The following is a 26,814-nucleotide window of genomic DNA, read 5'->3' on the forward strand; positions in this document are numbered from 1 at the left end:
CCACACACCAGCCACAAATAGGAACCTCGCGAAGGCAGGGCAGCCACGGGTTAAGGACCAGTAATCAATGTCGGCAGAGCGTTCCAGTTTCAGGGGTGAGGGAGGGGAAGCATATACCGGTTGCCTGTGTCAGCTTTGTGCAGACCCAGGAACCAGTCGGACCAGCTCTGAAGGGGGGCCCACACTTCTCAGTGACCCTGGACAGGTTACTTTTTTTTCTTTTTTTAGCGTTTCCTCATCTGGAAAATGGGCATTAGAAGAATTTACTTCACATAGTCATGAATATCAAATGAGTGTCTGATGCGCAGCCAGGCGCTATTTAGCACTCTGAGACTGGTCGTTAGGAATTTGGGGACACAGAAAAGCGAAGGATAAGCCGCCAGAACCCCTCCTCCGCACCACATCTACCTGGGCTTTGCTTTTTCTGCGGACAAAGCCTTCTAGCCCTGGCAGAGAGCATGCGGGCTAGGCCCCCATGCCCTGGACTGCAGGGACGGCACAGGCGGGAGAGGTAGGGTGCCGCGGCCCCAGTCCTGACCGGGGCGGGGGTGCTGGGCCTGACTTCCAGAAGTGAGTCCGCTCCTAAGGCAGAAAGTGTCATCCCAAATCACACATCTGTGGCCCAATGATCCAGGCGCCTGCCCGGCCGCGGATGCCGGCTGCCTCCTCCTTAACCTAGGCCTTAGAACTTCGTGTCACGTCGCTGCGCAGAGGCCCGTGGGCACCGGCGCTGGGCAATCACGGCCCCGCCTCGGAGGGCTCTGCGACCTGGGGCCCGGATCCTCCCGGGGTCAGGGCTGGGGGCCTAGCGGGATCGGGGGCCTGGGACCGGGTGGTGGCCGCCGCGATCCCTGCTCTCCGCAGGTTTCCCTCGGGCTCCCGAGCTCGGCCCTGTTGCCCTGGGACCTGTGTGGCCTCAGCACGCAGCCGGCGCAGGGTACCGACACCCTCCCTCTGCGCCAGCTCTACTCGCGGCGCTCCGCTCGGGCGGCACCTCAGGAGATGAACCGCTTGGGAGCGCGGACCCAGCTGGGGGTGCCCGCCAAGGAGCGGACGTGGGGCACCGAGCCTAGGATGCCCCGACCGCGCAGGCGCACCGAGGAGGCCCTTACCGCGCAGGCGCGCCGAGGAGGCCCTTACCGCGCATGTACTCCTCTCCGGCAAACATGGCGGCCGTCCTGCTCCTGCTGCGCGCCCTCCGCCAGGGTCCGGGCCCGGGTACGGGTCCCGGGCGGCTGTGGGGTCCCTGTTCGGGCTGGAGCCCAGGCCTCTACGCCGGGGCCGAGAGGAGGAGGCCGTACTTCGCCCACAGGCCTCCGACGGGACTCGCCGGGGCTGGCGGCCAAGCCCTGCAGGTAAGCCCCGACCCCGGCCGGCCAGCGGGGTGCGGGAGCCGCGCCCTCCCGCCCAGGCCTCACCTGGCTTTTCCGGCCCTTGTTTCGCGTAGTGGCGTTTTCTGTCCGTCCGTCTTTCTTGCACCCAGCGAGGGTTCCCCAGCGTCCTTCCCAAACCTGAGGGCCACTAAAGATGTGTTACGCTTTTGTTTTTTTTAGTTCTTTAGTAAGAAGGAAAATCTTAATTTACTATCGTTAACCTGGTCCTATGCTTATTCTATGAAAATAAGAGCTGAAGTAGTTAGTTCACAAATACTTTTAAAATCTAAGCAGAGTATTTCACCAATGGCTCTAATAGTAATAAACAGATTTAAACAAACAATGGGGCTGACTTTGAAGAATAACAGTTTTTTACGTGTGCTGTATCTAACATGGCGATGTTCCCCGTTTGCTGGGCCCAGTCCATACTCTGTCCTCCCTGATATGACTTCTGGTCATAGCTGAGCCAGAGTAGTAGTAGTAGCTAAATGGGACATTAATTGTATAGATTAAGAATTATCATTCTGTTGCTAATGGAAAATTACACATAATGTACTCCTTACCAACTGTAAATCTGGGGAGAAGAAATCCCGGGGCAAAATACCTAGCTGAAACCGAAATCAGTCAAAGGGAGAAATAAAGCTGAAAACTTGCTTATTGCTTACAAAGAGCCGTCCGGCATGTGTCTCTCCCTGTCTCTGTCCCTCTCTCCTGCTGTGGTAGCAGCAGCGACCAAATCCTCCTCCCCCCAACCTCTCAGTTTCAGATAAGCCCTTGGTCACCCAGGTAGTTACCCATTGATACGGAGATAGACTACTTTCCACCCCTTGGAAATGCCTGTTGATATGGAGATGCACTAAAGGCAGTCGAGAGATTCTGGAAATACTGCAATTTTGCCCACACCAAGAAGTACTGAGCACGGTGTAAACTTTTTTCCATAGCAGCAGCAGAGCGGGGATGGGGCTATGAAAAAAAAATAAAAATAAAGCATAAATAAAGCAGACATGAAGAAATTGACAGAGATAGAAAAAATTAAATTGAACCATTGGCCTTAAGAACGTGAAACATTCAAGTGGGAAAGTGAACATTGGGAATACAGACCGGTAGCTTGCTATGGTTGCCTGGAAATGTTCTAGGAGGAGTTGTCTGGAGATGTCAGGAGCACAGGGTCTGGGCAGTCGCTGTGGCCTTTGGGAGGCTGTCTGGTCCTTGTATCCCTCCAGGACAATTGTGGGCCTGCAGGCACAGAATGGCAGCCAGTACCTCTTGCCTTTATTTCAGCATTTCTTTGACTTGCTCACTTGTATCACTTTTGATGTTTTAATGTTATCTTTTTTTTTTCCTTTTGATGTCATGTTAAAACTTTGAAATAATGTTCAGGCTGTTCTTTTATGTTTCAGGGCAATGTAAGCATTACACGTATCCGTCCATTCGGGCTTTTAGGGAAGATACTGCAGCAGGAAAACAGTGCACATCGCTGTGGTTCCGTGTGGTTGCACCTCCGTATCATTTTGTTTTTCAGAGTTTGCAATTGCGACTGTTAAGCCCTACCTTGGAAGGGATCACTGGATTATTGTTGAAACAGCATCTTGCTCGGAGTCCAGTCAGACTCTGGAAACTTCTAGGTGTGTATCTGTTGACAAGTAACAGAGCCCTGTGGCGTTTGTGGATTAATCAGAATAATGCTGTGGTTTGACATTGCCAGAAAAGGAATCGCTGAGAGAATCTTTGGCTTATATTTATTGTAAGCCCTTAAATGCTCTGAAATGGAGTTTTACAAAGAGGGAGGTGGTGTAAGGTGTGAGCAGGCTCCTTTTTGCTTATTTTATGTTGTCTTTTTTAATGCTGGTACATAGCAATAAGGGCTTTTTTTGTTGTTATCATTAATCTACAATTACATGAAGAACATTATGTTTACTAGGCTCCCTCAGCAATAAGGGCTTTTAAGGGTTGCTTGCAAAGGCTTTTCATGTTCTCTAGCCAGTCCAAGAATGTTTAGAAAGGATCTACAAAGTGCCTCTGTTTGTTTTACTTCCAGAAGGGAACTAGAAGCAGCCTACTAATCATGTTTTTTTTAAGATAGAGCTGCACCGTTTCATGAGACACATTTTGCTGTCTCTTGATCTTAGATCAGAGGACTTTAAGGATTGAAACATGTAATTTACTCCCCCTTTTTTTTCTGTTAGAACAGAGAAAAGGTAAAGTCCTCTAGCTCCTAATGTACATTAACCAGCCTGTTTATGTGCTCACAGAGAGTTGACTTTGTGGCAGCTTGCACGGCTGCCATCTGAGGTTTTCTTACTTGAATCTACTTATCATCTGGGCCCACACTTTACCCTCCAAACAGCCTGTCCTGTGGCCGTCAAGCTACTTTCATTTGTGATTCTGTTAACATCTGTGAAGAAAGGTACAGGCTTGGTCATGTGATTGTGAGGCTGTCCCCCATTTTAAACACTGAATGTGTGCGGCCCTTGGACAGGATAGAGCCTTCTGTGTAGGGCGGGCTCTGGGTTCCTTTTGTGCCTTTTTTCACATTCATTTAAGGGGCTGGATGCTGAAGGGATTGCTCTCCAGCAGATTCGTGATACTTTCTCAGATTTACATTCCTAACTAATTATTTCCTCGCATTGGCTAGTTTAAATTGGAAAAATACTTAGTAAGTTGAAGTAGTTTATTATTCTGTAATTAGCAGATACTATATGAAGAGCAGTTATCTCAAGCTTCTAACTCTCACTCACGTAGGTGTCAGATGGTCTGTGTTGTGGTTGGGTGACTGGACGTGCTCTCTCCAGAGTGGGTCCTGCTGGTTGGGTGACTGGATGTGCTCTCTCCAGAGTGGGTCCTGCGGGCAGATTCTGATGGTTAAACACCTTACCTCTTCCTTATAGGTGGGACTTACTACTTTAACACTTCAAGGATGAAGCAGAAGACTAAGGGCAGTGATAAACCCAAGGGGAGGACCACTGAAGATGATGAAGGTACATGTCTCTGATGTTCCTAAGTACTGGCAGCCTTGGTACGGATGCTCCCATCTAAGCAACAGGAAGCCTGTCTTAAATGTAGGGTGAGCCAGGGAGGGGTGTGTCCCTTGCCCTTTGCACACCTGTTTGCAGTCTCTAATGTGGAGCTGGATGTAGGTTGGTCCTAGAAGCTTTTATACTTTGAAATTGTTTTGTGTAAGCTAGCAGGTAGGACCTTAGTGAGTGGGTTGTAGGTGGCCTCAGACAGCTTGTGATGGTATCTGTCTTGAAACATGTTGCTGAGCAGTTGCCCCATTGCAGACGCTCTTGAGTGTTGAGGCTGCGGGGCCTGGCATCCCTGACACCTCTGCTTGCCCTGCTCTCAGAGGAGAGGAGGCGTAGGGAACGGGAGGACCAGATGTACCGTGAGCGGCTGCGCACCCTGTTTGTCATCGCTGTGGTCATGAGCCTGCTCAACGCGCTCAGCACCGGCGGGGGCAGCATTTCCTGGACTGACTTCGTCAACGAGATGCTGGCCAAGGGCGAGGTGCAGCGGGTCCAGGTGGTGCCTGAGAGTGATGTGGTGGAGGTCTACCTGCACCCTGGCGCCGTGGTGTTCGGGCGGCCTGTGAGTGAGTGTGGCTGGCCCCGCACATGTCTTACTTAAAGGGGTCCCCGGAAGCCGCCGGGGGTGGCCTGGGAGGAGGAACTCCCAGGGAGGCAGGCTTGTATACAGGCCCACGTACAGAAAGGGGCTGTGGATTGGGCAGGGCCTCGGCTGTGGCTCCCTGGCACTGGGCCTGAGGCCAGGGTGGTCTCGCTCGGTGGGTCTGGGCATGTATGTGGCTGGAGTGGGCTGGGGGCAGCAGCAGGGCCACTTGGGCAGATGCAGGTGAGTTGAGGTGACCAGGGATGTCCCGCGGCAGGACCTGACAGCCCTCTGGTGGCTAGGAGATAGGAGTCCGGCGCAGACTGGCCCCTGAGAGGAGGTACCAGAGGGACCCTGCTCACCTCACCACCTCAGGCACGCCCAGCAGAGAGCCAGCATGGGCAGAGCTGGAGAGCAAGGCTTGCAGTTGACAGAGAGGGCTCTGCTGAGGGCTGAGGGGGTGGGACTGCGTGGGGCAGGGGTTGGGCGTCGGAGGCAGGCCCTCAGGCACATCGGCCCTAGGAGGTGGGTGTCTGGAGGCTGTGCATAGGCTACAGAACCTCGTGGGCAGGACTCACTCACCCTCTGTGGTCCTCCCTGTCTCCCAGATCACCTCTTCGTCCCCCAAAGAAGGGTCAGGTTGTCTTGAGGACATTTCTAAGCACTTCCTCCACTAGGGTCTTCCTGTTGCTTCTATGCTGGCTGCTTTGGTCATGTTTCAGGCCAGGGCCCTGTCTGGGCTTATGAGTCACATTTAGTTGTTGTGTGTCTGTAGCCTCCTTTCCATTTTTTGTTAAAAGTTTGGACAATGGGAAAACTAGATGGGTGGAATCATGCCTCTTCCTTCAGACTGAGAGGCCCCAGGCCTCCTGCTGTCCATTGGGTCTGCTCACCTGGAAAGCAGGTTCACTCCGAGTGGAGTGTTCCCTGCCTGGCAGCACACCACTCGGTGCTGGAGTGCGTCCTGTGCACACCCTGTCTCTGTTCTGGTTTCTGGATGGACCGTGTGTTTAGCGGAGTGCTCATCCTGCTTTAACTGTGGGCACAACCCGCCCAGGTTTCCCTTTCAGACCCGATGTCATGCATAGTGTTGACAGCTGGGTGTCAGTAGCTGGAGTGACAGGATCAACACAGTCTGTTAGACAGACAGCAAAAGTTAAATTTAAATCTCAGCACACAGCAGAGGTGAGGGGAGGTGACAGGCGCCACATGGTTCTGGGATGAGTGACCTGGTCCTCGTTGCAGAAGCAGCGATGGTGTTCATGCAGGTGGTCAAGGACATGTGGGAGTTGAATTGGCTCCCAGAATCACCCTTTTTGCTCTTCGGTCTTGATGCCGAAAGAGCCATTTCTGTGTTTTGCCCTTTTTTGCCAATTGGTGACCCTATTTACACGGCCAGGCGTCTGAGTGATGGAGGCCTGTGATGAAGTCCACAGCAAACTTTTGGGCTCTGGTGGGTTAATCCAGAAACCGAGGCCCCTGGGTGTTGGCATTCAGTGCACATCATGGCCAGTATGAGGTGCCTGGTGGGTCCCCTTGTGCTGCCCCTCATCTGGCCTTGTTATCCCACAGCGTGGAGCCTGGCTGGCTTCTCATTCCCCAAGGAATGTTTTGGGACTCCTAAGAGCCAGGGCATTGTTCAATCTAGATTCCGAGAGTGGGTTTAGAACAGTCCCACTGGTGCTCCTGCCCTTGTGGGCCACTCAGATGTTTGCTCTCAAGTGATTTCAGACCAGCCATGACGAATCTTACGACCAGGTCAGCTCACTGAGAAGTGATTTGGGGACCTGGCATGAGTCTTGGTCTGCTGCTGAAGCCTGCGTGCCTGGGGAGGTATTGCTCCAGGAAGCTGCCTGCTCCCTTGGTCTCCTCTCTATCCAGGAAGGTTTACTGAGAGAACACAAACAAACCAACCTTGGTTGAGCTTGGATCTGGCCACCGGCTAAACACAGCACTGGGTTCGTTGCCTCAGCACCCCCTATGGTCCCAGTCCAGTCCTGTGGCCCGTCATCGCGTCCCTGTTACGCACCCGTGGCCAGAGTCTGAGTCAGGACTTAAATGCAGATGCCACCCTCCGTTTCCTCAAAGCATTCCTGTTAGTGGAAACAGACAAGGCATTGACGTTTTGGAGTAATTGTGTTTGAGAAAACCGAAACTTTTTAGATGTGAAGTGGTTTCTGAATGGCAGGTGAGAGCCCCTGCCTCCAGGACCCTGAAGCTGTGTGTGCAGTGTGCTTGAGGATGGTTCTGGGGTCTGGGTCGGTGGCCTGTCCTGTCTGTCACTCTCACTGCCCCTCTGCTTTCAGAGGCTGGCCTTGATGTACCGGATGCAGGTGGCCAACATCGATAAGTTCGAAGAGAAGCTTCGAGCGGCTGAAGATGAGCTGAACATTGAAAGCAAGGACAGGATCCCGGTTTCCTATAAGCGTACAGGGTTCTTTGGAAAGTATGTTGGTTTGGGCTGGCGCCTGAACTGCTTTGTAGTGTGGGAAGCAAGCCGCAGTTACCTGAATACCCTTATGTGGGGGTGTGAGGTGCCTGGGGAGTCTGGAGGTCTGAGCCTGTCGGGGGTCGTCACTCTCCCTGGCCGCCTCTGGCATTTCTTCACTCAGCTCATGGTGGAGTTGCTGTCTTCTGCAAAGAGGAATGCAGAACAGAAACAGGCAGGAATGTCCAGTAGAGACTGTGGTTCCATGTAGCCGAGAAAAGTGGAGACACGTAGGCCACGGGACCTGTGGGCTCCTTAGTGGGAGTCCAGCATCACTGCTGTGGCTCGCTGAGCTGCGCACGGGACCCACCGTGGCTGCAGCCCGTGTGCAGAGGTGTGCCATTGGCTCGCTGACATGCCCAGGTTCCGCTAATGCCTTCGCCCCCAACCCCAGGAAGCGAGGGGTCTCTAAGTCTGCAGCCCTCTGGACTCTGGGTGCTTGGGGCTCAGGCTGGGGGTGACGTCCCCCAGGTGCAGGGCTGCTGCCGCTGCGCTTCCTGTCCTGAGACTTTTGCCTCACTGACCAAAATTGGAAGCAGAGCGTATGAAACTTGAGACTCGCTCCCGTTGGGTATTAATTACCGGGAGGCTCTGGGTGGCCAGGCCTGTGTGTGGTGTCAGCTGTTCTGGCGTCCGCCATGGCCAGGTGCTCTGTCTCCAGTGCTCTGTACCTTCTGACAGTTTGGGAGAACTCAATGAAGAGGGTGGTAGGTGAGGGCTAGACAAGGAAACCCATTTGCAGGATTGCCCGTGCCCTGACTTTGAGGCCTGTCTGTTGGTTGCCGCAGTGCAGCCAGGCCTGTAACCGCCTGTGTCTCTCACGCCAGTGCGCTCTATGCCTTGGGGATGACTGCAGTGGGCCTGGCCATCCTGTGGTATGTCTTCCGTCTGGCTGGAATGACAGGACGGGAAGGCGGATTCAGTGCTTTCGTAAGTCACACACATTACATCCTGCTGAACTTGTGATCGTGGAGTGGCCTGCCTGCCCTGGCTGGCCGGGTGCTCTCCCCATCCCCCATGCACGAGTGTGCCCTGAGACTGAACCTTGCAGTGGCCATCCCAGAGCCATAACTTAGCAGCTGGTCTTTCCATGGCTGACGGGAGCCTATGACTGAGGCCTCTCCCTCCAACTGGTGCTGCACTCAGGGAGTTTTAGGGCACTTTGCTCTGAGGTTTTTAACACCTGCTGGGCATGACTTTGTTTGGTTTCCCCTACTAGCTAACACTGAGAAATTTTTAAAAGTTGTCTTTACAAGAACAACCTAAACACAGTCTGGAAATACTCTCCTGCTGTGGCATTTGCTAGAGTGTTCACACTCTCTCCCCCCCGGGACTCAGTGGCAGAGTCCTTTGTCCGCAGAGGGCCAGAGCCCAATAGAAGCAATAGCCGCAGAGGGCAGCTCCTGGTCCCTCCTGGGAGCTGTGACAATCAGGGATGAGTGTCTGCAGCTAAAGGCTCACAGTCTCATTCGGTGGCAGTATGTCGTCTCCTTGGGGGTTGTCCTGAATCACATGCACCTGGTCTGCTAATTCTTGCCTACCTTCAGTTCATTTTTATTGTTGTTGTGTGTAAGTAGTGATGAATTCCATGCACATGCATCTTCCGAGCATCTATAGCTCAAGTTTACTCCCCTCACTAAAAGCGTTGTCTGTCTTGCTTGATGTCCAAAAGTTTACCAGTTAACATTTCTACCAAGACTCAGAGAATTGAGTGTTTTACATCACTTTTATGATCAGTAAAGGAAATTACATAGTAATGTGAAAAATCACATGGGCAAATAAGATAGTCTGAGCAGAAGATACTGTTAACTTGCCTGCTTTGTATAGGTTTGTGTTTTAAGGCAAATTGCTAGACGCTAGACAGCTTACTGTAAATAAGGTACAATAAACATTTCTCCATGCATGTCTGGAAGGTAAGCTTGACTGAATCTGTCTGAATGGACACCATTCCGTTCAGGTGTGGGCTGGCACTTCTGGCTGTGGGAGGAGGGCCGCGAAGGGCTGGGGGGACACAGCTGTTGCAGCTCCGAGGTGCACACACAGCTAGCACGGAGGAGCTCGTCTTCCCTCCCTGCTAGGTGCCCTTTGTCCTTCTGCCCAGAATCAGCTCAAAATGGCTCGTTTCACGATTGTGGATGGCAAGATGGGGAAAGGAGTCAGCTTCAAAGATGTAGCAGGAATGCATGAAGCCAAACTGGAAGTGGTGGAGTTCGTGGATTACCTGAAGGTGTGTGCACCTGCTGAGCAGGAGGCTGCTGCGGACACTGTCCCAGGGAGGGTTGCACTGCTCGGCCATGTGTAGAGGGCATGCATAGGCGTTGCCAGGAGGCCCACACCCCTCACTGGTGCATGGGAGCTGTTGGGGGCACCAAGGCTCCCAGTGCTCTCTGCTCTTCCCAGAACCTCACGGACTGCAGCCCCTTGGTGATGGTACATGAGCCGAGCTTCTTGCCAGTCCTTGAAATTTATCTCTGAAGCACCTGTGATAGGGTCACACATCTGCTTTTCTAGAGCCCAGAGCGCTTCCTTCAGCTGGGTGCCAAAGTTCCGAAGGGTGCGCTGTTGCTTGGCCCCCCTGGCTGTGGGAAGACGCTGCTCGCCAAGGCTGTGGCGACTGAGGCTCAGGTGCCCTTCCTGGCGATGGCTGGCCCGGAGTTTGTGGAGGTCATCGGAGGTAGGCATTGCTGGGGCTGGGGTTGGGCCACCAGCTTCTGTGCGGGCAGCCGAGCTGGTGAGGAGGGGGGATAGAACGTTACAGGTAGCAATGTTCAGGCAGGGTTGGGTGACAGTCTTTGAAGCCACTTCCACTTGGTGGCCTGGGGGGTTCAGGAGGATGAGACTGCCAGGGTGGCCACCCTGGCTCCCGCCTCAGTGGGCAGCTAGGGCTCTTCTTCCGCCACCTGTCTGCCTCCTGGTCCCCTGTTTCCTTCAGGCCTCGGCGCAGCCCGCGTGCGGAGCCTTTTCAAGGAAGCCCGGGCCCGGGCCCCCTGCATTGTGTACATTGATGAGATTGACGCTGTGGGCAAGAAGCGCTCTGCCAGCGTGTCCGGCTTCTCCAACACGGAGGAGGAGCAGACTCTCAACCAGCTTCTGGTGGAGATGGATGGTGAGTGCCCACTGCCAGTGTCCACTGGGGTGGGAAGTTCTAGGTGGACCGTGCTGCTCATGTTTACGGTTGCAGATTGTGTGTGGCACACACAGGTGTCTTTTCTCATGTCGCTGGTCTGCTGTTTCTCCAGCACAGCACCTGCCACAGGTGAGGATGCGGTCATCAGAGAGCTGTCCTAGCAGGTCCCAGCTAGAAACAAGGCCTGCTCAAGAGGTACCACCTGTCCTCTCTCTGCACTTAGGAAACACAGCTTTTCATTTTAAAGCTGAGGAATGGTAAACGAAGAGGGAGAACTAGGAATATGAGTGGCAGGTTGGGTTACCAGTGGTGTCGGGTCTGGGCCGTGCCCAGCTGGTCATGTGTGACATCTGCTGCCACTGGCAGGTGGGGCAGAGCCTGGAGTGGCTACGTGAGGGAGGCGCTATCAGCTGCTCTTGAAATGACCTCCAGACCTGCTTCCACACTGTTTCTTCTCATTAATGGACATGATCCACAAAGGTGGCGTCAAACTATTTTTCCTTCTGGCTACTTTTGTAAGCCCCCCCTCTTTTGATGTAGCTTTTGTGTGTTCTTACTGTGGTAAAACACACAACGTAAAGTTTACCATTGTAGCTGTTTTTAAGTGTGCAGTTCAGTGGTGTGAAGTACATTCCATTGCTGTGCAGTATCCACACACCTTTACTGTCGTCCCAGATAGACAGTCACCTAGAGGTGACGGCTCACCTCACTCGGCATCATGCCCTCCGGGTCCACCCGAGCTGCAGTGTGTCAGGATAACCACCCTCCTCAAGGCCAAGTGCTGGTCTGTGGTGTGGATGGACCCTGCCCTGTGTGTCTTCCACCTGCCACGGGCACGGGCGGCTGTCGTGAATCGTGCTGCTGGAACGTGGGCATGCAGATAGCTTTTGATTCCAGCTGTGTGGGGTCCAGTTTTAATTCTGATATGGTTCCTAGATCTTCTCGTGTCGCCCATGAGGGAGACACATTTCTCACCGAGCCTTTAGTTCTAAGAGAGCCATTGAATCGTGTACTGTTTTCCCTGTAAAGTGTCCTCACTGTTTGGGATGGAGTGTCTGTTGCCAGCATGTGGACGGCAGGCTTGGACTGTGACCAAGGCCAAAACCATGTGTAGCCTCTCATTTTGAAATAATTTCAGACTCACATAAGCAGTCAAGAGAGTGCCCTCTGACTCCCCCAAGCTTGCCGCAGGCTGGCACAGACATGATGACATGGGTTGTCCCCAAGGGTGGCCTCTTGCCCCTTGCCTGTGCCTCTTTGGCTGCAGGGTGAGTGTGGCCTCACATGTCCCATTTCCTCATCCCACTACTGCGTCTCCTCCAGCTGTGCCTGTTTTTGGGTCTCTGTGATGAGACACCTTCACAGGCCGTCCCTGTTTAATGGGATCTCCACATTGAGGCCATGCCATGTCTGCACGGTTGGGCCGCTCTTGTGCTCGTGGTGGGAATGCCGCTGCGTGCAGTATTGTAGCACCTGGCCCTGGTGCCGGCATCTGGACTGAGGTCGCCACATGGCGTGGTGAGGCCTTTTCTTGTGCCCTGTTGTGCAGGCCAGATGGACTGATGTGTGTGGGAGCATGTTGTAAGTTCTGAAAGCCCTTGGGGTTTAAGATGAAAGAGGCCTTCTGACAGCTGAGGAGGGTGCTGCCAGCGGGCCACTAGAAAGGCAGTTGCACCCAGAGCTGCCCCACCACCCTCTCCCTCTGCCGTTTAGCATTGTCTGCACAGGGACTGTTTATGGCATAAGTGGCAAGGGCTGAAGAGTCTCCATCCCTTGAAGAGCAAATCTTTCCGGGAAGGATGTTTCCAGAGAGCTCAGGGTCCTTGGATGTGTAAACTGAGTTGGGCTCAGACTCTGAAGGTAGCTGTTGAGAAAGACACCCTCAGACAGGGCCCTTCAAGAGCACCTTCCCAGGGAGCCCTTGTCCCACACCGCTTTTCTGGGGGCATGTGTGCTAGACCCGGCTCTGACTGCTCCCCCTGTCGCATGCCCCAGTTGTGATCAGCTAGACCTGCTGTTTTGTAGTTTGAGATGTTATCCTCTGGGGTCCTGAGCTTCTAAGAAGTCATATCACATTGTATCTCTTTTGAATGACTTTACGTGGTGTTTCTCCTGCATGTGGCTTTGTGATTGCTTCTGTGGGTGGTTTTAGAGTCCGGGAGAAGTACAGAAGCCCTCCAGGGTTCTGGCCACAGGGTCTCGTGACCCTTGAGGGTCAAGCGGGTGGCAGCTGCCATGGGCTGGGCCTGGAGAGGTCAATCCTTCAGCTGTGACAGAGCACACAGGGGCCAGCACCCAGCAGTCGAGTCTCTGCTCTCCAAAGTGCCAGGTTTTAATGATAACTTCTGGTTGACTTCTTAAAAGAATGAATAATATTTGTGGTACAGGCAGGCCTTGGAGGTCTTACAGAGCGGGTCGGATGGGCACTTTGGCAGCCAGAACACAGTCTGTTGTCTGTTGAGTGCGTGGTAGCCTCGTGCCTGAATGCGCTGTGTGCCCGCCTCAGTTAGAAACACTTTGCTACAAATGCCTCTGGGCCTTCAGCGAGTCGTGCTCTTTTCACTGGGGGGGTCTTGTCCTGCTATGAATGGCGGCTGATCGGGGGGTGGTTGCTGAAGGCTGGGGTGGCCGTGGCCTTTTCCTAAAATAGGACAGTGAAGTTTGCCACATCGATGCCTTCTTCCTGTAATGAACAACTTTTCTAGCCTGCGATGCTGTTTGGTAGCATTTTGCCCACAGCAGGACTTCCAGCATTGAGGTCAGTCCTCTCAAACCTGCCGCCAGTAGACATGCCAGATGCAGGGTTGCTGCCAACCTTCCATTTGTAGAACTGCAGTGCCTGCGAAGTGCAGTGAAAGGGAGTTTGCCTACATACGAGGACAAGGGAGGACTTTTTGAAGGTTGTCAGATGACTAGTGGGCTGAGCAGACTTGATGTGTCCTCAAGTCCCAATGTCTGGCAGGTGGAGTAACGTTCACACTTGGCCTTCAGCTCCTGTAGGTGCCCATCTACTTGTTGGGCCTCCGCTCGTGGGCTGTGGAGGGACGTTGTGGGGTGCATGCCAGTCCCCTTGTCCCTGAGCCCTGTTTTATGGTGTGTAAAATAGTGGCAAAGTGCATGGTCTGGCCTCTGATTTTGAGATTGGTGTGTGGTAGAGTGCCATTCCAGGCGGTGGGGGATTCCCAGGTAAGGCTCCACGCGGCTCTCACGGAGCCCTCGGCACTGCCTGCATATGTGGCTTCTTGCACTGGAGGACAGACACGACCTGTTTGGGCATCTCGCCCATCAGGAAGCGTTGGCCAGATGGCAGCTTGCTCTGAGCCAAACCCCTCTGCTGGTGTGAGAGAGCTGCTTCCGCCCCAGGACTTGATCGTGCCTGGGAACCCCTGACATGCAAGGCCAGCAGCTAATGAGCCCTTTTGTAGCAGACACAGCCGAGCATTCTCAGCCCCTCGGTATGTCTGGGAGCCTCTGTTTTCTTGGGGGCGCAGTCTGCTCATTGACGTGCAGAGCACGGAGCAGATGCCGTGCTGGTCGTGGGAAAAGCGCACCAGGGAAGAGGAATCCTGGTTCTTGGGTCAGGCAGAGGTGGCCAAACATGGGACTGTCCCTGCGCCCCAGGGTGTGGGCCCCACCTGGCTGAGTCGTCTGTGGACAGTCGCCACTTGACAGTTGCTCTGCAGAAAGGCTTTGCACCGTGTGCTGCGCAGCGGGTGTTGTGTCTCAGCTGCACCGGGAGTATGAGGGCTGTGGACTCTTGGTTCTGCACAGTCTTTAGGACCTGCTGCCATTCATGGGAACTTTTTCCTGTTGACCTGTGCCCCACTATAAGCTGTAAGGCTGTGGTTGGGGTTCATTTTTGCCTGCAGATGGTTGGCCAATGGCCTTAGTACCATCTGTTGAAAACACTGTCCTTTCTCCACTGAACTGCTTTGGTGTTTTGTCAGAGCTTAGCTGGGTGTGTTTGAGTCTGTTTCTGGCTCTCAAGGTGTTGGTCTATGAGTCTGTCCCTCCACCACATTACAGCCTTGTCCCCAAGCTACACATTGGGCCTGAAAGGAGGGTCAAGTGCCCCCCCCCGCTTAGCTCTTCCTGCCCAGCATTGCTGAGGCTGTTCTTTGCCCCCACATAATTTTTAGGATAAGCTTGTCCGTAACATCAACCTTAAAAATGGAAGTTATTTTATCAGCATAAATGGGTTTAGCAGACAGCAGAGAATTGCCACTGGGGACATAGGCCAGTTCCACAAAGGAAAGGAACCTGCCTTTGTGGAGGAGGAGGATCAGAGGGGCTGCTTGCGGGAAGCCTGTTGGAGGAAAGCCGGGGTCTAGGGACGACCACAGGGGTGCCATGCGGACCTTTCCCCCTCAGCGGGTTGCTGTTCCCCTGCCCCAGTCATCCAGGTGGAGGGGGGCGGCCCCCCTTCTGGCCTCCCACTCCATTTTGAGGAGACTTCCCTCTACTAATTTTAGCAACACCTGCCAAAAAGCCTTGCTGTGATACCGGGAGGCGCACACCCGGTAGGCTAGGGGATCCAGAATCGTGGCAGTACCTCATGCTGGTGAGGACGTGAGCCTGGATTCCCATCTTGCGAGCCTGGGCTGGGCACAGATTGAGTGCAAGTAGCCGCAACAGCACAGCTCAGGGAGATGGGAGCTGATGCAGCGCTGGTGGGGTGTGAACAGTGCAGCTGCCCCAGGAACAGCCGTTAGCTTCTGACGGGCTAAACGTACGAGCAGCAGGTACCACCGTCGGGTGCTCATCCCAGAGCAGGGGCACTCGGCCCTGTGCACCAGTGCCCGTGTGTCTGTAATGGCTGAACGCCGGGAACAGCCCAGCTGTCCTTCAGTGGAGCTCCATGTGCTGTCGTGGGGAGTTCCCTGTTGTGGGGGCCCCTGTCGTGCTCAGCGCCACACAGGGGAATCGTGCGGACAGAGCCAAGCTCAACAGGCCTCAAGTATGATTGAGTTTACGTGAGGTTGGAGGACAGGTGAGTGTTTGACTGCAGTTAGAAAGGTGGGGATGGGGAGTGCTTGAGGGATGTTGTTGGTGGGGAGTCTGTCTCGAGTGAGGGGGAGGTTACCGAATCTGCATATGATAAAATTACAGAGAAATGAGTCCATTTGAGATTGGGGCATCCGTAGGGCATGTGGCTGTCTGGCCTTGGACTCCTTGTGATGCAAGCCAGCCAAGAGGACCTCTCTGTCCTGCCTCTGCAGCCTGCTGCCTATCTGTAACTGTCAAAATACAAAGTCTCTAAAATGTAATGACCCAGCCCCAGAAGGCCTGTGTCCTGTAGTCCTGTGACCCTCACAGGCATGGAGCGAGGGGCAGCCCCTGGGCGGCAGAGGTTGGCCGTGAGGGTGGACCTCGCTCACACTGCGTTCACCCTGGTCTTGCTGCGGTTTTCTTCACCCATTGTTCCCACTGTTTTCAGCATTTTTTCACTGTTTATGTAACTTCAGAATTCGGTATTCACAGCCTCGGCTGTAGAAGGAAAGAAAGCCTCTCAGAAATCTGCCATGTGCCCTGGAAGTGCTACCACTGGTTCTCGGCCCCTTTTGTCCCAGGGGACCTGGGAGTAAAGCTATGTCTGTCCAGGGCCTCTGCCTCCAGCCAGCCCCTTGTTCTCATGGCAGAGCTTCACCTTCCTAAAACTGACATACCTGCTGGGTGCCTGAGTTTCTCTTAAAAGTCAGGGTTGTCCTAAGACTTCACCTCTGTGTCACTAGAGGGGATGTCCTGCTGTACCCCGTCTTGACACAAGTGAGACTGACTCCTCGTGGAGTTCTGACAGTCACATCCCAGGGTGCAGAACCCCAGCCAGTGATGTCTCAGCTGTGAGAGCTGATCTTTGACGTTCCACGGTGATTTCCTCAGGCCTGGGAGCGGGCTGTGCCGTCCTGCTAGCTGCTGCTCCGTAATGGGATCTGGCCTGGTGTGCTCTCCCCAGCTCCTGGCTGCCATCACAGGACCTGGGGTGGAGTGATGACATCCTGCTGACAGTTGTCAGGGCTTAATTCTGTAATATTTCTTCTAAATCTCACTTTTTAAAAAAATTTTCACTGTTAAAAAGATTTTGTAGGTGGTTTAAAATTTTATTTGTGAATTTATTAGGGACTTTTTAAAAGTTAGCTAAAGATAGATCATGGCATCTTTATTTTTGAACTGTGTAATAGAACTTTCCAATGTCCACAAAGGCAGAGAGAGACATGCGTTAGCCTGTGTCCCAGGCTACCTTGGGTCCCAGCCGTCCACACCTTCTCCAGTCCACCCAGTGGGTTATTTTAAAGCAAACCCAAAGCTCTGAATCCCACATTCTCTGAATGCTACACCCTCTGAAAGTATTTCTTTACCTTCAGAAAATACTTAAGCACTTTAAAACACTGATTAAAAATAAACTCTTTGTACTACCTAATACGCAGTCTTCTGCAGCTCTTTATTCAAATTAGCATCCAGACAACGCCCACACACAGATCTGGGCAATCCTGACGGTTTTTGGACTTGCCTTTAAACTGTGTGTGAGAAACCTGGGGCCTAGAACCTAGGCAGGCCTTCAGGCCAAGCGTTAGAGACATCATGTCCCCTGAGCCCCCAGAGGTCTCTGTGGCCTAAGGAAGTTCCGTGAAGGCGTGAATCGCCCTCCCAGCTCCCCAGCTCCTGCTGTCAGTCTCGTTTTGGAGAAACACGGTTCCCTCTGGATGCTGCCTGGACTCAGGGGGGCCGCAGGGCGCAGCTTTGTCAGCGGTTCGGCCTCTGGAGGCCTGGGGAGATAAAATGGGTGAATTCTTGCTGTCCTGTCAATATTTGGGTGGAAAATGCTCAGGGCAGTTAAGGTGTTGGGTCAGCTTTCCTTCCCAGGGACCCCAACAGGAATCTCGCCCATCTTGTACTGGAAAGGGAAGGCCTTCGTGATGGGGACCCCAACCCTCACGGCCGACATCTGTCCCTCCAGGAATGGGCACTACCGACCATGTCATTGTCCTGGCGTCCACCAACCGGGCTGACATTTTGGACGGCGCTCTGCTGAGGCCAGGCCGGCTGGACCGACACGTCTTCATTGACCTGCCCACGCTACAGGTCAGTGTGGCCTGGGGCAGCCCTCTGGGACCCAGAGGCGGCCGTGTGCTCCTCTGGACTTGCCGCTCTTCGCAGGGATCGTCTTTGTGATCTGCACTGTCCTCTCTTTACCCTTGAGCTCTGGGTTGAGCGGACCCGACTAGGTCAAGCTCTGTAGCAAGCCCATTAAGAGTCTCAGGATTTTCACCCTGACCCCGCAAGCCCTCAGGTGCCACATGGTGTCAGAACTGTGCCATGTGGCTGCCCTGAAAGTGGGTGGAAGAGGGTGGGAGCCCTGGTGACCTCTTGGCCCTGCCAGCCTCCTTGTCTCAGGCCTCCGGATGGATGCTACCTCCTGGCAGTCAGGCCTTCACAGTGGCCCCTGCATGCCGTGATGAGGATTGTGTGTGGTGCGGCCCCAGCGTGATAGGGGAAAGGGCTGAGAGAGTGAAGGGAAGGGAAAGCTGCCTAGCTGGCTAACAGTCCCATAGGCACCGGTGCAGGGGCACGGGGTAGTTGTGGGTTAGGCTCTGTGGTCAGTGTTCTCAGAGGCACTGAGCCCCCTCGGGGTCAGAGCGTGCAGGGCACACACTGTCGAGCTCTACAAGGTGTGCTGCATGTGTGAGCTGCACTGTGTTGACAATTCTGTCCCCTTCTTCCCTTCCTTTTTGAACTGCCGCTTGCACCTCTGGCCTGGTTTCACAAGCCATGGGTCATGCTGAAGGAGGGACTGATGGGACCACCCGGTCCCTGGCCCACACTTGCTCTTCCTCCTGTCTGGCAGGAGAGGCGGGAGATTTTCGAGCAGCACCTGAAGAGCCTGAAGCTGACTCAGGCCAGCAGCTTTTACTCCCAGCGCCTGGCGGAGCTGACCCCGGGCTTCAGTGGTATGCAGGCTGCCCAAGGGTCCCGGAGGTGGAGGGCAGCTGGCCTTCCTGCGAGTGTGTGTGGCAGTCAGCATGCTTGGGTGGGAGAGGTGGGCCGCGCAGGAGGAGAGGACCCCACAGCACTGCTGGTCCTCTGTGAAGGGGGCACCCCATGGGCTATGTGCAGGCAGCCATGCTGCATCCCACGCTGCTTTGCAGCCCTGCCACTGCATGACCCACCACCCCCTCTGGCTAGTTTTAATTCATTCAGTAGAGCCAGGTTACATACCAAAATAGTTTTCTGCATGGCTCTCATTTAGTGTCAGCAAAATCCCTTTTATTATGATAAAATTTCTTCCCTTGGACTCTTTAACATCCTGAATGAATTCAGGGATATTGGGTGCCTGGAATTCCTTCCCATCATTGTGTACATGAGCTGTTGAGTGAAATAAACTGGGAGCTAGCAGATTGCTGATGAGTTCTAAAGCTCAGCGGGGAGGCAGGCGGGCATCAGGGAGGGCGGGAGCAGGTGGGTCTTGGTGTCTGTCAGTGGCAGGAAGTGGCCCCCGTCCAGAGTACTGCTCCCCGCTAAGGATCCCTGTGCCTGAGCACCCGCCTTCCTGTCCCTGGGGAGTCCCTGAGGGAGCAGAATCTCCTGCCGTGTGCTCACAGGGGCCGACATTGCCAACATCTGTAACGAGGCTGCGCTGCACGCCGCCCGGGAAGGGCACTCGTCCGTCCACACGTTTGACTTCGAGTACGCCGTGGAGCGTGTCATTGCCGGTAGGAGGGGGTGTTCTTGGCAGGGCTGGGTCCCCATAACCACCTTGACAGAAGGTGGGATGTTGGGAGCCAGGTCAGGTCTAGATGCTGCCTGGTGGAGGTGATTAGCAAGCCGTTCTTGGACAGGAGGGGAAATTCGCAAAGTATTTCTATGTTTTTAAGTCAGATCTTTACAGTGTGACTTTCCGTGACTTTAAAATACTGTAAACTTGCCTAAGGCACTCTGAACAGCTAGAAATATAAAAGGCTTACAGACCCCACAATGAGTGGTGTTTGGCTCGTCAGCCATCCTGTGCTGCAGGTCATGCTGGGCACCATCTCTATTGGGGGGCCAGCAGGGGTGACTGCCCTGACCTGCGCTCCACTGGCTCAGCATGCTTCTGCTTGGAATGGGCACAGGAGAGGCCCTCTGAAGTGAGTGGCTTGACCATCGCTGCTCAAGGTGGGGTTCGTGGCTTCTGTGAGGAGAGCAGGACTGAAACTGGAAGCATCTAGAAGCTTCCAGTGGCAACATCGAAACATCACCTGTGAGTCTCATCCTTGAACAGAGTTCAGGCCGAAGTATCAGTCCATGACATTGAAGATTTCCCAGAGATACTGAGATGTCTAGAGGCGGACGCTCTGCTGTGAGTAGCCCTGGCAGGATGCGTGTTCCTGGCACCTCAGTTTGAGTTAAATCCAGGACAGAGGCTGCCACCAGGCTGCAGCTTGGGAACACAGTGGAGTTGGTGCGCAAGGGACTAAAGTTGCTGTTCCTTGCTGCAAATTCGAATTTTGATAAGCCATTTATTTCTACAGGGAAGTTGGTAAGCTTATACTAACTGTCAAAGCAGGGAAGGTAGAAGACAGTGCTGGCAGAAGCCAGACACGTTCTCCAGGCCCTACTCCATTGTGCCTCCCGACTAGAGCACATCTGGGTCCAGCAAAGCCTGTCCTGCCCTCTCGTGTTCGGATGCTCCCAGATTGGCTCTGGTTGAAATGGTTCATTGGCCACAGCCAGTGCACCTTGGTAGCCTTACACTAAGTGGGGGGGATCCTGGCAGCATGCTCTACTGAACGCCCTTGAGCCTGAGCTTATTCTACAAAGTGGAAACTTAGAAATGGAAAATCCGGGGTGGGGAATGAAACCTCAGCAGCAGTTTGAGCAGGGTGTGTAATGCAGAGCCAGTTGGGTGGCAGAGCCGCCTGCTCAGAGATGGGAGAGAACCGTGGGGTGCTCGGAGCTGCAGCCACCCCTACTTGTCTGAGGCAACACCCGCAGCCCTGGAGGGCACACTGGAGGGGCTGCCGTGCTCCTAAAGCCTTTGCAAGCTGTTGGGTTACACCAGCATTTGTAGAAGAAACAGATGGCCCCACCAACTTCTCTCTGGCCTAATGAGCTTCCCTTCAAATGGAGGAACATAGGAAGGAGGAGTTCTGGGCGGCTGTGGGAGGCAAACGTCCGGTGACAACCTTGCTTTGATGACACAGGCTGAGGCAAAGCCACACAAGGCCAAGGGCATCTGTGCCTGGACTCAGGTTCTGGGCGTTCTTTCAGGGGCTGCCAGGAAGAGCAGGGTCCTCTCGAGGGAAGAGCAGAAGGTGGTGGCATTTCACGAGTCAGGCCATGCTTTGGTCGGCTGGCTGCTAGAGCACACGGAGGCTGTGATGAAGGTGTGTGCTGGCGGCGCGAGCCGGGGGGGCCTGGGGTCTTGGCAGGCGTGAGCCAGTGGTCCCTGTGCAAGCCCGACTGAGGAAGCTCAGTGAGGACAGGGTGCAGCCTGGGGCCCTGGGAGCAGGTGGGAGGTTCCCTTGTTCTGGGCACAGTTGGCGGGGTGGGGGGTCTTTCATCTCAACCAGTGGGCTCCATTTATGGGCATGACCAACGGAAAGCCATGTGATGACTTGGGGACTCACTGCCCTATCCACACACTCAGTCTTGAGATCAAGAATTGCCAGATTTATCGTCAGTGTTTAAATGTGTTAATTCAGTGGCTCCTAAGCTTAAAAAGAAGTAAATTGAGTACACACTTTTAAAGACGTTACTTTGTAGACGTGAACTTGATGAAAATTTGTTAGTGTCAAATAGTAAGATCAAACACTCCCCCAAAATGTGTGGATTTGTGATCAGGAGATCCTCGAGTGATCATTTAGGGTAAATGTAAAATGTGGGATGTGGGTGTCCAGCCTGTAAAGTTGAGGGTGTGGATTTAATTCTGCTACCCCACTACCCCACCCCAAGATAGACTCACCACACTGGGAAGGAGACACACTGCAGTTCGAAAAATGGACCGATTGCAGTCGCCTGCCTGATAGGGAGGTGTTAGCGGTAGCAAAGCAGACTGGTGGTCCAGTCACGCTTGATGTCTGCTGACAAGGCAGCTTCCGTGTGTGGCTCGAGGTGGGAGTCTAGTCTGGGACAGACGGCAGATGCCGTGGCCGGTGAGGGGGTCCAGGCCGCCCCCTGCAAGTCTGGCAGATAGTCACTGTGGGTGTGACAGTTACAGAACACTGAAAAATTTAGTTATCAATATGTATTATTTTAGTGTAACATCTCAAAAAGAAAATTTAGAAAAATCCATGACGAAGTAGAATCGTCATTTAAAATTTCCTTTTCTGAAAGTTTTCACTGCATTTGATGGCTAAAAGGTAAATTAGTCATAGTGAGAACCCCGCCCCTTCCAAGGCTGGGCGCTCCAAGGGGAAGGCGAAAGGCTCCAGCACGAATTCGGCCTTTAGAGTGTAATACTTCAGTGTTAGATGTCGGCTCTTCAGATGCTTGGGTGCCGTCCGGGGCCACCCAGCTGCCGTGACCCGCGGGCACAGCACTGCCACCCTGAGTCTCTCGTGGCTCGCAGGGCAGGTCCTGTTCTGTGCAGGCGGAGCCGCTGCATATGCCTGCTGTCGGGTAAAGGCAAGTGCCACGCCCTGGCAGAGCTGATCCTTGGCCTCGTGGCTGGCTTCTCTCACAAGGCCCTGTGTTGTCCTGTACTTCATATGTACATAGTTGTGCAGGGGGGACACTCAGCAGCGTGGGAGCCATTGTCCTTTAATGATAGGGTCTCCTTTGTTGTGAAAGTGGATTAACTGCTTGAAAACCCTGCAATTAAATGCTGCCTACTTCACCTTCGAAGCCCCAGCCAGCCTGTTAACTCCTGCCCACCGAATTCCTCAGGTCTCCATCACGCCACGGACAAACGCCGCGCTGGGCTTCGCTCAGATGCTGCCACGAGACCAACACCTCTTCACCAGGGAGCAGCTGTTCGAGCGCATGTGCATGGCCCTGGGCGGCCGTGCGTCTGAGAGCATCTCCTTCAACAGAGTCACCTCTGGTGAGGAGCGGCCATGTGGGGCCTGGAGTCACCCCAGTACTCTGACAGCCACAGCCCCTCCTGCAGCTGGTCGGCGGTGGAATCTGAACTGTAGGGTGGAATGTGAACATACGGTTGCATTCATCACGTGAATCATTAGGGAGATAGGGAACTCAGTCACACAGTGTGAATGCGTGTACCTGGTTAATTTTTGGGAACCACTACAGGAAACCGACTACATTTCCAGCAATCTCAGTTCTCAAGCTTCTGTTTCCCGGGGTGTCCAGAGAAGGAGCAGAGTGTCCCTGCTTGTGCCCAGTGACACTAGACATGTTGATAGGCGTGCCCCATGCTGGTGAGGGGTCCCAGATACACGTCCCAAGTCATTTTTAAACAAGAGCATGTTCAAGAGTTTTGAGGCTCTCTTAAGGAGCAGCGTGAGGCCCCAGCTGTCCCCTGGGTGCTCTGCATCTGCTGTAGGCCCCGGGCTGTGCCGCGGCATCAGTAGGGTGCCCTGACCCGCACTGCCAGGACAGAAGCCTCTTTTCTTGACCCCACACTGCAGGGGCGCAGGATGACCTGAAGAAGGTCACACGCATTGCCTACTCCATGGTGAGGCAGTTTGGGATGGCGCCGCGCATCGGGCCCATCTCCTTTCCCGAGGCACAGGAGGGCCTCACAGGCTTCGGACGGCGCCCCTTCAGCCAGGGCCTCCAGCAGATGATGGATCACGTGAGTCTGCCCTGCCCATCCTGTGCTACAGTGGTATTAGGAGACAGGTCCCACATGCTGGCGCTGTGCCCTGTGCCACAGCTCTATCGGAGAGGACCAGCCACTGCGCTGAGCCGAGAGCTCAGTGGTGTGGCCCCCGAGTCGGGCTGTTCCTCCTGGCGTCTGCTGCCGCTCTGACCTGCTGAGTGTTGGTCCCTGGATGAGGACCCGTGTGCTCCTGAAGAAACTGGGGAAGGCCCAGCTGTGACCAGGATAAACTCAGTGCCTGGTAGAACCAGCACCCAGGGATGCACTGTACCGTCCACATGAGACTTGGCCTGTTTTGAGGCAGCCCTGGTTTGGGTCTGGTTAGTGAGTGAGGCATCGCAGGGTCCCTGGCCCCCAGCAGCTGGCAGGGATCAGTGTGAGTAGGTGGTGGCTGGTATCTTGAACTGGGGTGTCCCCACAGATGCCCAGGGAACTGTGCTGACTCTGAGCCCCACGGACTGCGTTCCTGGCACTGTGGTTCTCTTTCTGGGGCCAGGACCAGGCATAGCTGATGCTGTGCATACAGGCCAGCGGGCCTTGCTCATTACTGAGCTGCTCTTTCACTCACAGGAGGCGAAGCTGCTGGTGGCAAAGGCCTACAGGCACACCGAGCAGGTGCTGCAGGCCAACCTGGACAAGCTGCAGGCGGTGAGAGCCCCCTTCCTGACCTCCAGGTCCGCTATCCCCTCACTGCGCTGTGTTGACACAGCCTGTTGCACCCTCGTGGAGAATTCCAAATGCACATAGAACTACACAGAACAACATAACCAAAGTGTTTCCCCAACTCCACTGAAATCTTACCGTTGTCCACACTTTTTAAGCTTTTTATTATGACTGCATCAAGCCTATTCCTCCAGAGCAGACAGGCGTGTAGTAAGCCTTCCTGTGCCCACTACCCGGCCTTGCGTTTGCCAGTGTTACTGTTTTGTTTAATCTTTGCCCACCTCTTAAACTTTTCCTGGAATTTAAGCAATTATGAAGTTTAGCATGGTCTAGACATGTTGATTATAGAAGAGCTGCAGTACAGTACAGGGTTAACACCCTCCATCAGTGGCATGCTCACAGTGCACCAAGCCAGTGTTGGTGTGTTTGTACTAACGGTTGGCTCTTGGCTTCCTCGGCGCCACCTCTTGTCCCCTTTCTACCCAGGGTCCCACACACATGTAGGCTCACATCCCCTCATCTGGGTGGGGCTGCTGCTCCTTCGGCTGACAGCTGTGGCCATTTGGGGAGTCTGGGCTGGTGTGTAGAACGTCTCCCTGTTGGGGTCTGGCTGGTGTTCTCACAGTGAGCCTGGGCTGTTGGTATGGGGAAGGTGACTGTCGAAGTGGAGTTGGCTGTGTTCCTAGCAGAGGTGGGCAGCTCTCTGTGGACGGGCCATTGTCCCCACTTTGTTTCCTGAAAGTGAGGCAGCGGCTCCTCCAGGCCAGGCTTCATGGGCGTTGGTGCCCCAGGCCAGCACAGCCTCACCAGGAGCTGTGCTCAGTGAGAACCTCAGGCCTGCCCAGACCGGACGAACCAAGACCTGCTGTTAGCAGCATCTCTGTCTCCACTGCACAGCCAGACGTGAGCTCCTGTGGTGGCCGAGGATGACTTACCTCTGGTCTGCACAATGTGCTCACAGCCAGTGGCCGCGGAGTGTAGGGCTGTCAGAGCAGCGAGTGAAGGAAGCTTCTTGTGGGCAGGTCTGAGCCAGCAGAGACGGGCTGCTGGCGAGGGCGCTCACAGGCTCGAGCGGGCATGTTTCCCAAGGCCGCAATGGGACACAGAGGCTGCCTTCCTGTTTGCAAGGTCCCGGTCCCACTCACCCCCAGCCCTCCCTCCCAGGGCCATCAGGGCGGGGGTCCACATCTCAGTCTTCCAGTCCTCACACTCAGACACACACACTTTGGTAAAGGAAGGTGAAGATGCCCAAAGTAAGCGGAGATTCGTGAGGGAAGTGGAGAAATGAATGAGGCTGGCAGGTGGAATCAGCTCCCGGGTTGAGACAGGAGGGATTCTCTGAAGCCACCTGCCTGTGTAGGAAACCCTGCTCACAGACACCCCCCCTTCTGGGCACTCTGTGCTCAAAGGCTGGCCTGTGTCTTCGTCCGGGGCTCACAGTGCCTGCTTGTTCTTCCAGTTGGCAAACGCCCTGCTGGAAAAGGAAGTGATAAACTACGAGGACATCGAGGCCCTCATTGGCCCGCCCCCTCACGGGCCCAAGAAGATGATCGCGCCTCAACGGTGGAGCAGCGCCCAGTCGGAGCAGGACACGGTGGAGGAGGCGCCCCAGCAGACCCCACTCTGAGGGACAAGGTGCCCTGGCCCAAATAGCTGGACCCCCTTGATGGGCCTGGCTGTGCCACAAGCTCCTTTCAGCCTAGACTTTGATCTCCCCTTGGCCCAGTTTCTGCTGGAGGGCTGTGGTTGCCATGCCTGTTTCCCTCCGTGATCACTAAATGTCTTGGCAGAGGTGAATCCAGTGCCTGGTGACAGGGCAGCTCTCAGCTCAGGCCCAGGCCACCGTCCTCAGTTGCAGTCGGGCCCAGGGGCAATGCAGCTGTCTGTGCACCTATTCTCGCCCGGAGCCTGCGTATGCAGGCTCTTCCCCGCACTCGTGATGGGTTGGAATGCACTGGGATAGCAATGAGCGGGCCCCTCAGTCAGTCTCACTTGTCTTGTGCTGGGCGCTGGCCTCAAGCTCATTAATGGGTTACAGTTGGGGGTGCTCACTGGGCTTGAGGATTCCAACACCTCTACCTGCTGCCTGTGGGCGGGTTCATGAGAAGACTTCTTGCTACTCTCATCATGCTGTGTGGGGGAAGTGTGGAACCTTCTAGTAAGTTCTGTGGGTGGAGAGTCCCATCTCTGCACCATGGGGCCAGCTCTAGCCCAGATGACCCATTGGGTTTGCAGTTCATAGTGTCAACCATGCCATGACCAAGTGAAGAGTCCCTTTGTGGGACTGGGGGACACAGCTAGGATACCCCATCTCTGCAATTCAGGCTGCATGCACTGGGCTCCCCTAATCCCAGGGGGGTGTAGCATGCACTCAGGTGTTCCTGCTGCCTGGTTGCATGGGGCCAGGGGTTATGGGACCTCCTGCAGAATGGGTGGCCCTGTCATCATTTCCCTCCCACTCCATGCCCTGAGGGCAGGCAGCTCTGCTGGTGCTGGGTTTGTGAGAAGACTACCTTTGTCCCGGTTCTCAATCCATTTCCAGAGGTGGGCCCAGAGTGAGGAAGGTTCCAGCTGGTATCTGGGTGTCTGCACAGGGGCCACAATTGCTGTAACACCTGATGGTGGATAGACACCCCTTTGTACTGTACCCATTAAAATGCCAGCTCTCTGTCCTGTGGAATTCTGTTTGCAGAGTGCCAGGATGCTTAGCCAGGAATAGGGTGCACATGGCAGGAAGAGGGGCCACTTGCTCCCCCAGCCCTTGGCTGCCTGGCCAGGGACAGTCACTGCCCTCACA

The 26,814-nt window shown here is 54.5% G+C and overlaps 1 protein-coding gene across 2 annotated transcripts; it reads left to right on the forward strand.

Moving 5' to 3' along the window:
- The first annotated feature begins 1,136 nt into the window (after window positions 1-1,136).
- On the forward strand, window positions 1,137-26,687 carry SPG7 (SPG7 matrix AAA peptidase subunit, paraplegin). Of its 2 annotated transcripts, XM_017662218.3 has the most exons (17): window positions 1,137-1,355; window positions 2,896-2,998; window positions 4,262-4,351; window positions 4,720-4,961; window positions 7,289-7,428; window positions 8,298-8,400; window positions 9,572-9,697; window positions 9,982-10,144; window positions 10,403-10,576; window positions 17,553-17,677; window positions 18,441-18,543; window positions 19,195-19,305; window positions 20,843-20,958; window positions 22,460-22,616; window positions 23,161-23,327; window positions 23,925-24,002; window positions 25,477-26,687. In XM_017662218.3, exons 1-17 carry the CDS (start codon window positions 1,146-1,148, stop codon window positions 25,642-25,644), a joined length of 2,376 nt encoding a protein of 791 aa, XP_017517707.2. In that variant the 5' UTR covers window positions 1,137-1,145; the 3' UTR covers window positions 25,645-26,687. The 2 variants fall into 2 exon arrangements, with proteins under 2 accessions (XP_017517707.2, XP_036849792.2); XM_036993897.2 differs by lacking the exon at window positions 23,161-23,327.
- Window positions 26,688-26,814: the final 127 nt, after the last annotated feature.

Source organism: Manis javanica, chromosome 17, assembly GCF_040802235.1.
Source record: "Manis javanica isolate MJ-LG chromosome 17, MJ_LKY, whole genome shotgun sequence".
Classification (NCBI taxonomy): domain Eukaryota; kingdom Metazoa; phylum Chordata; class Mammalia; order Pholidota; family Manidae; genus Manis; species Manis javanica.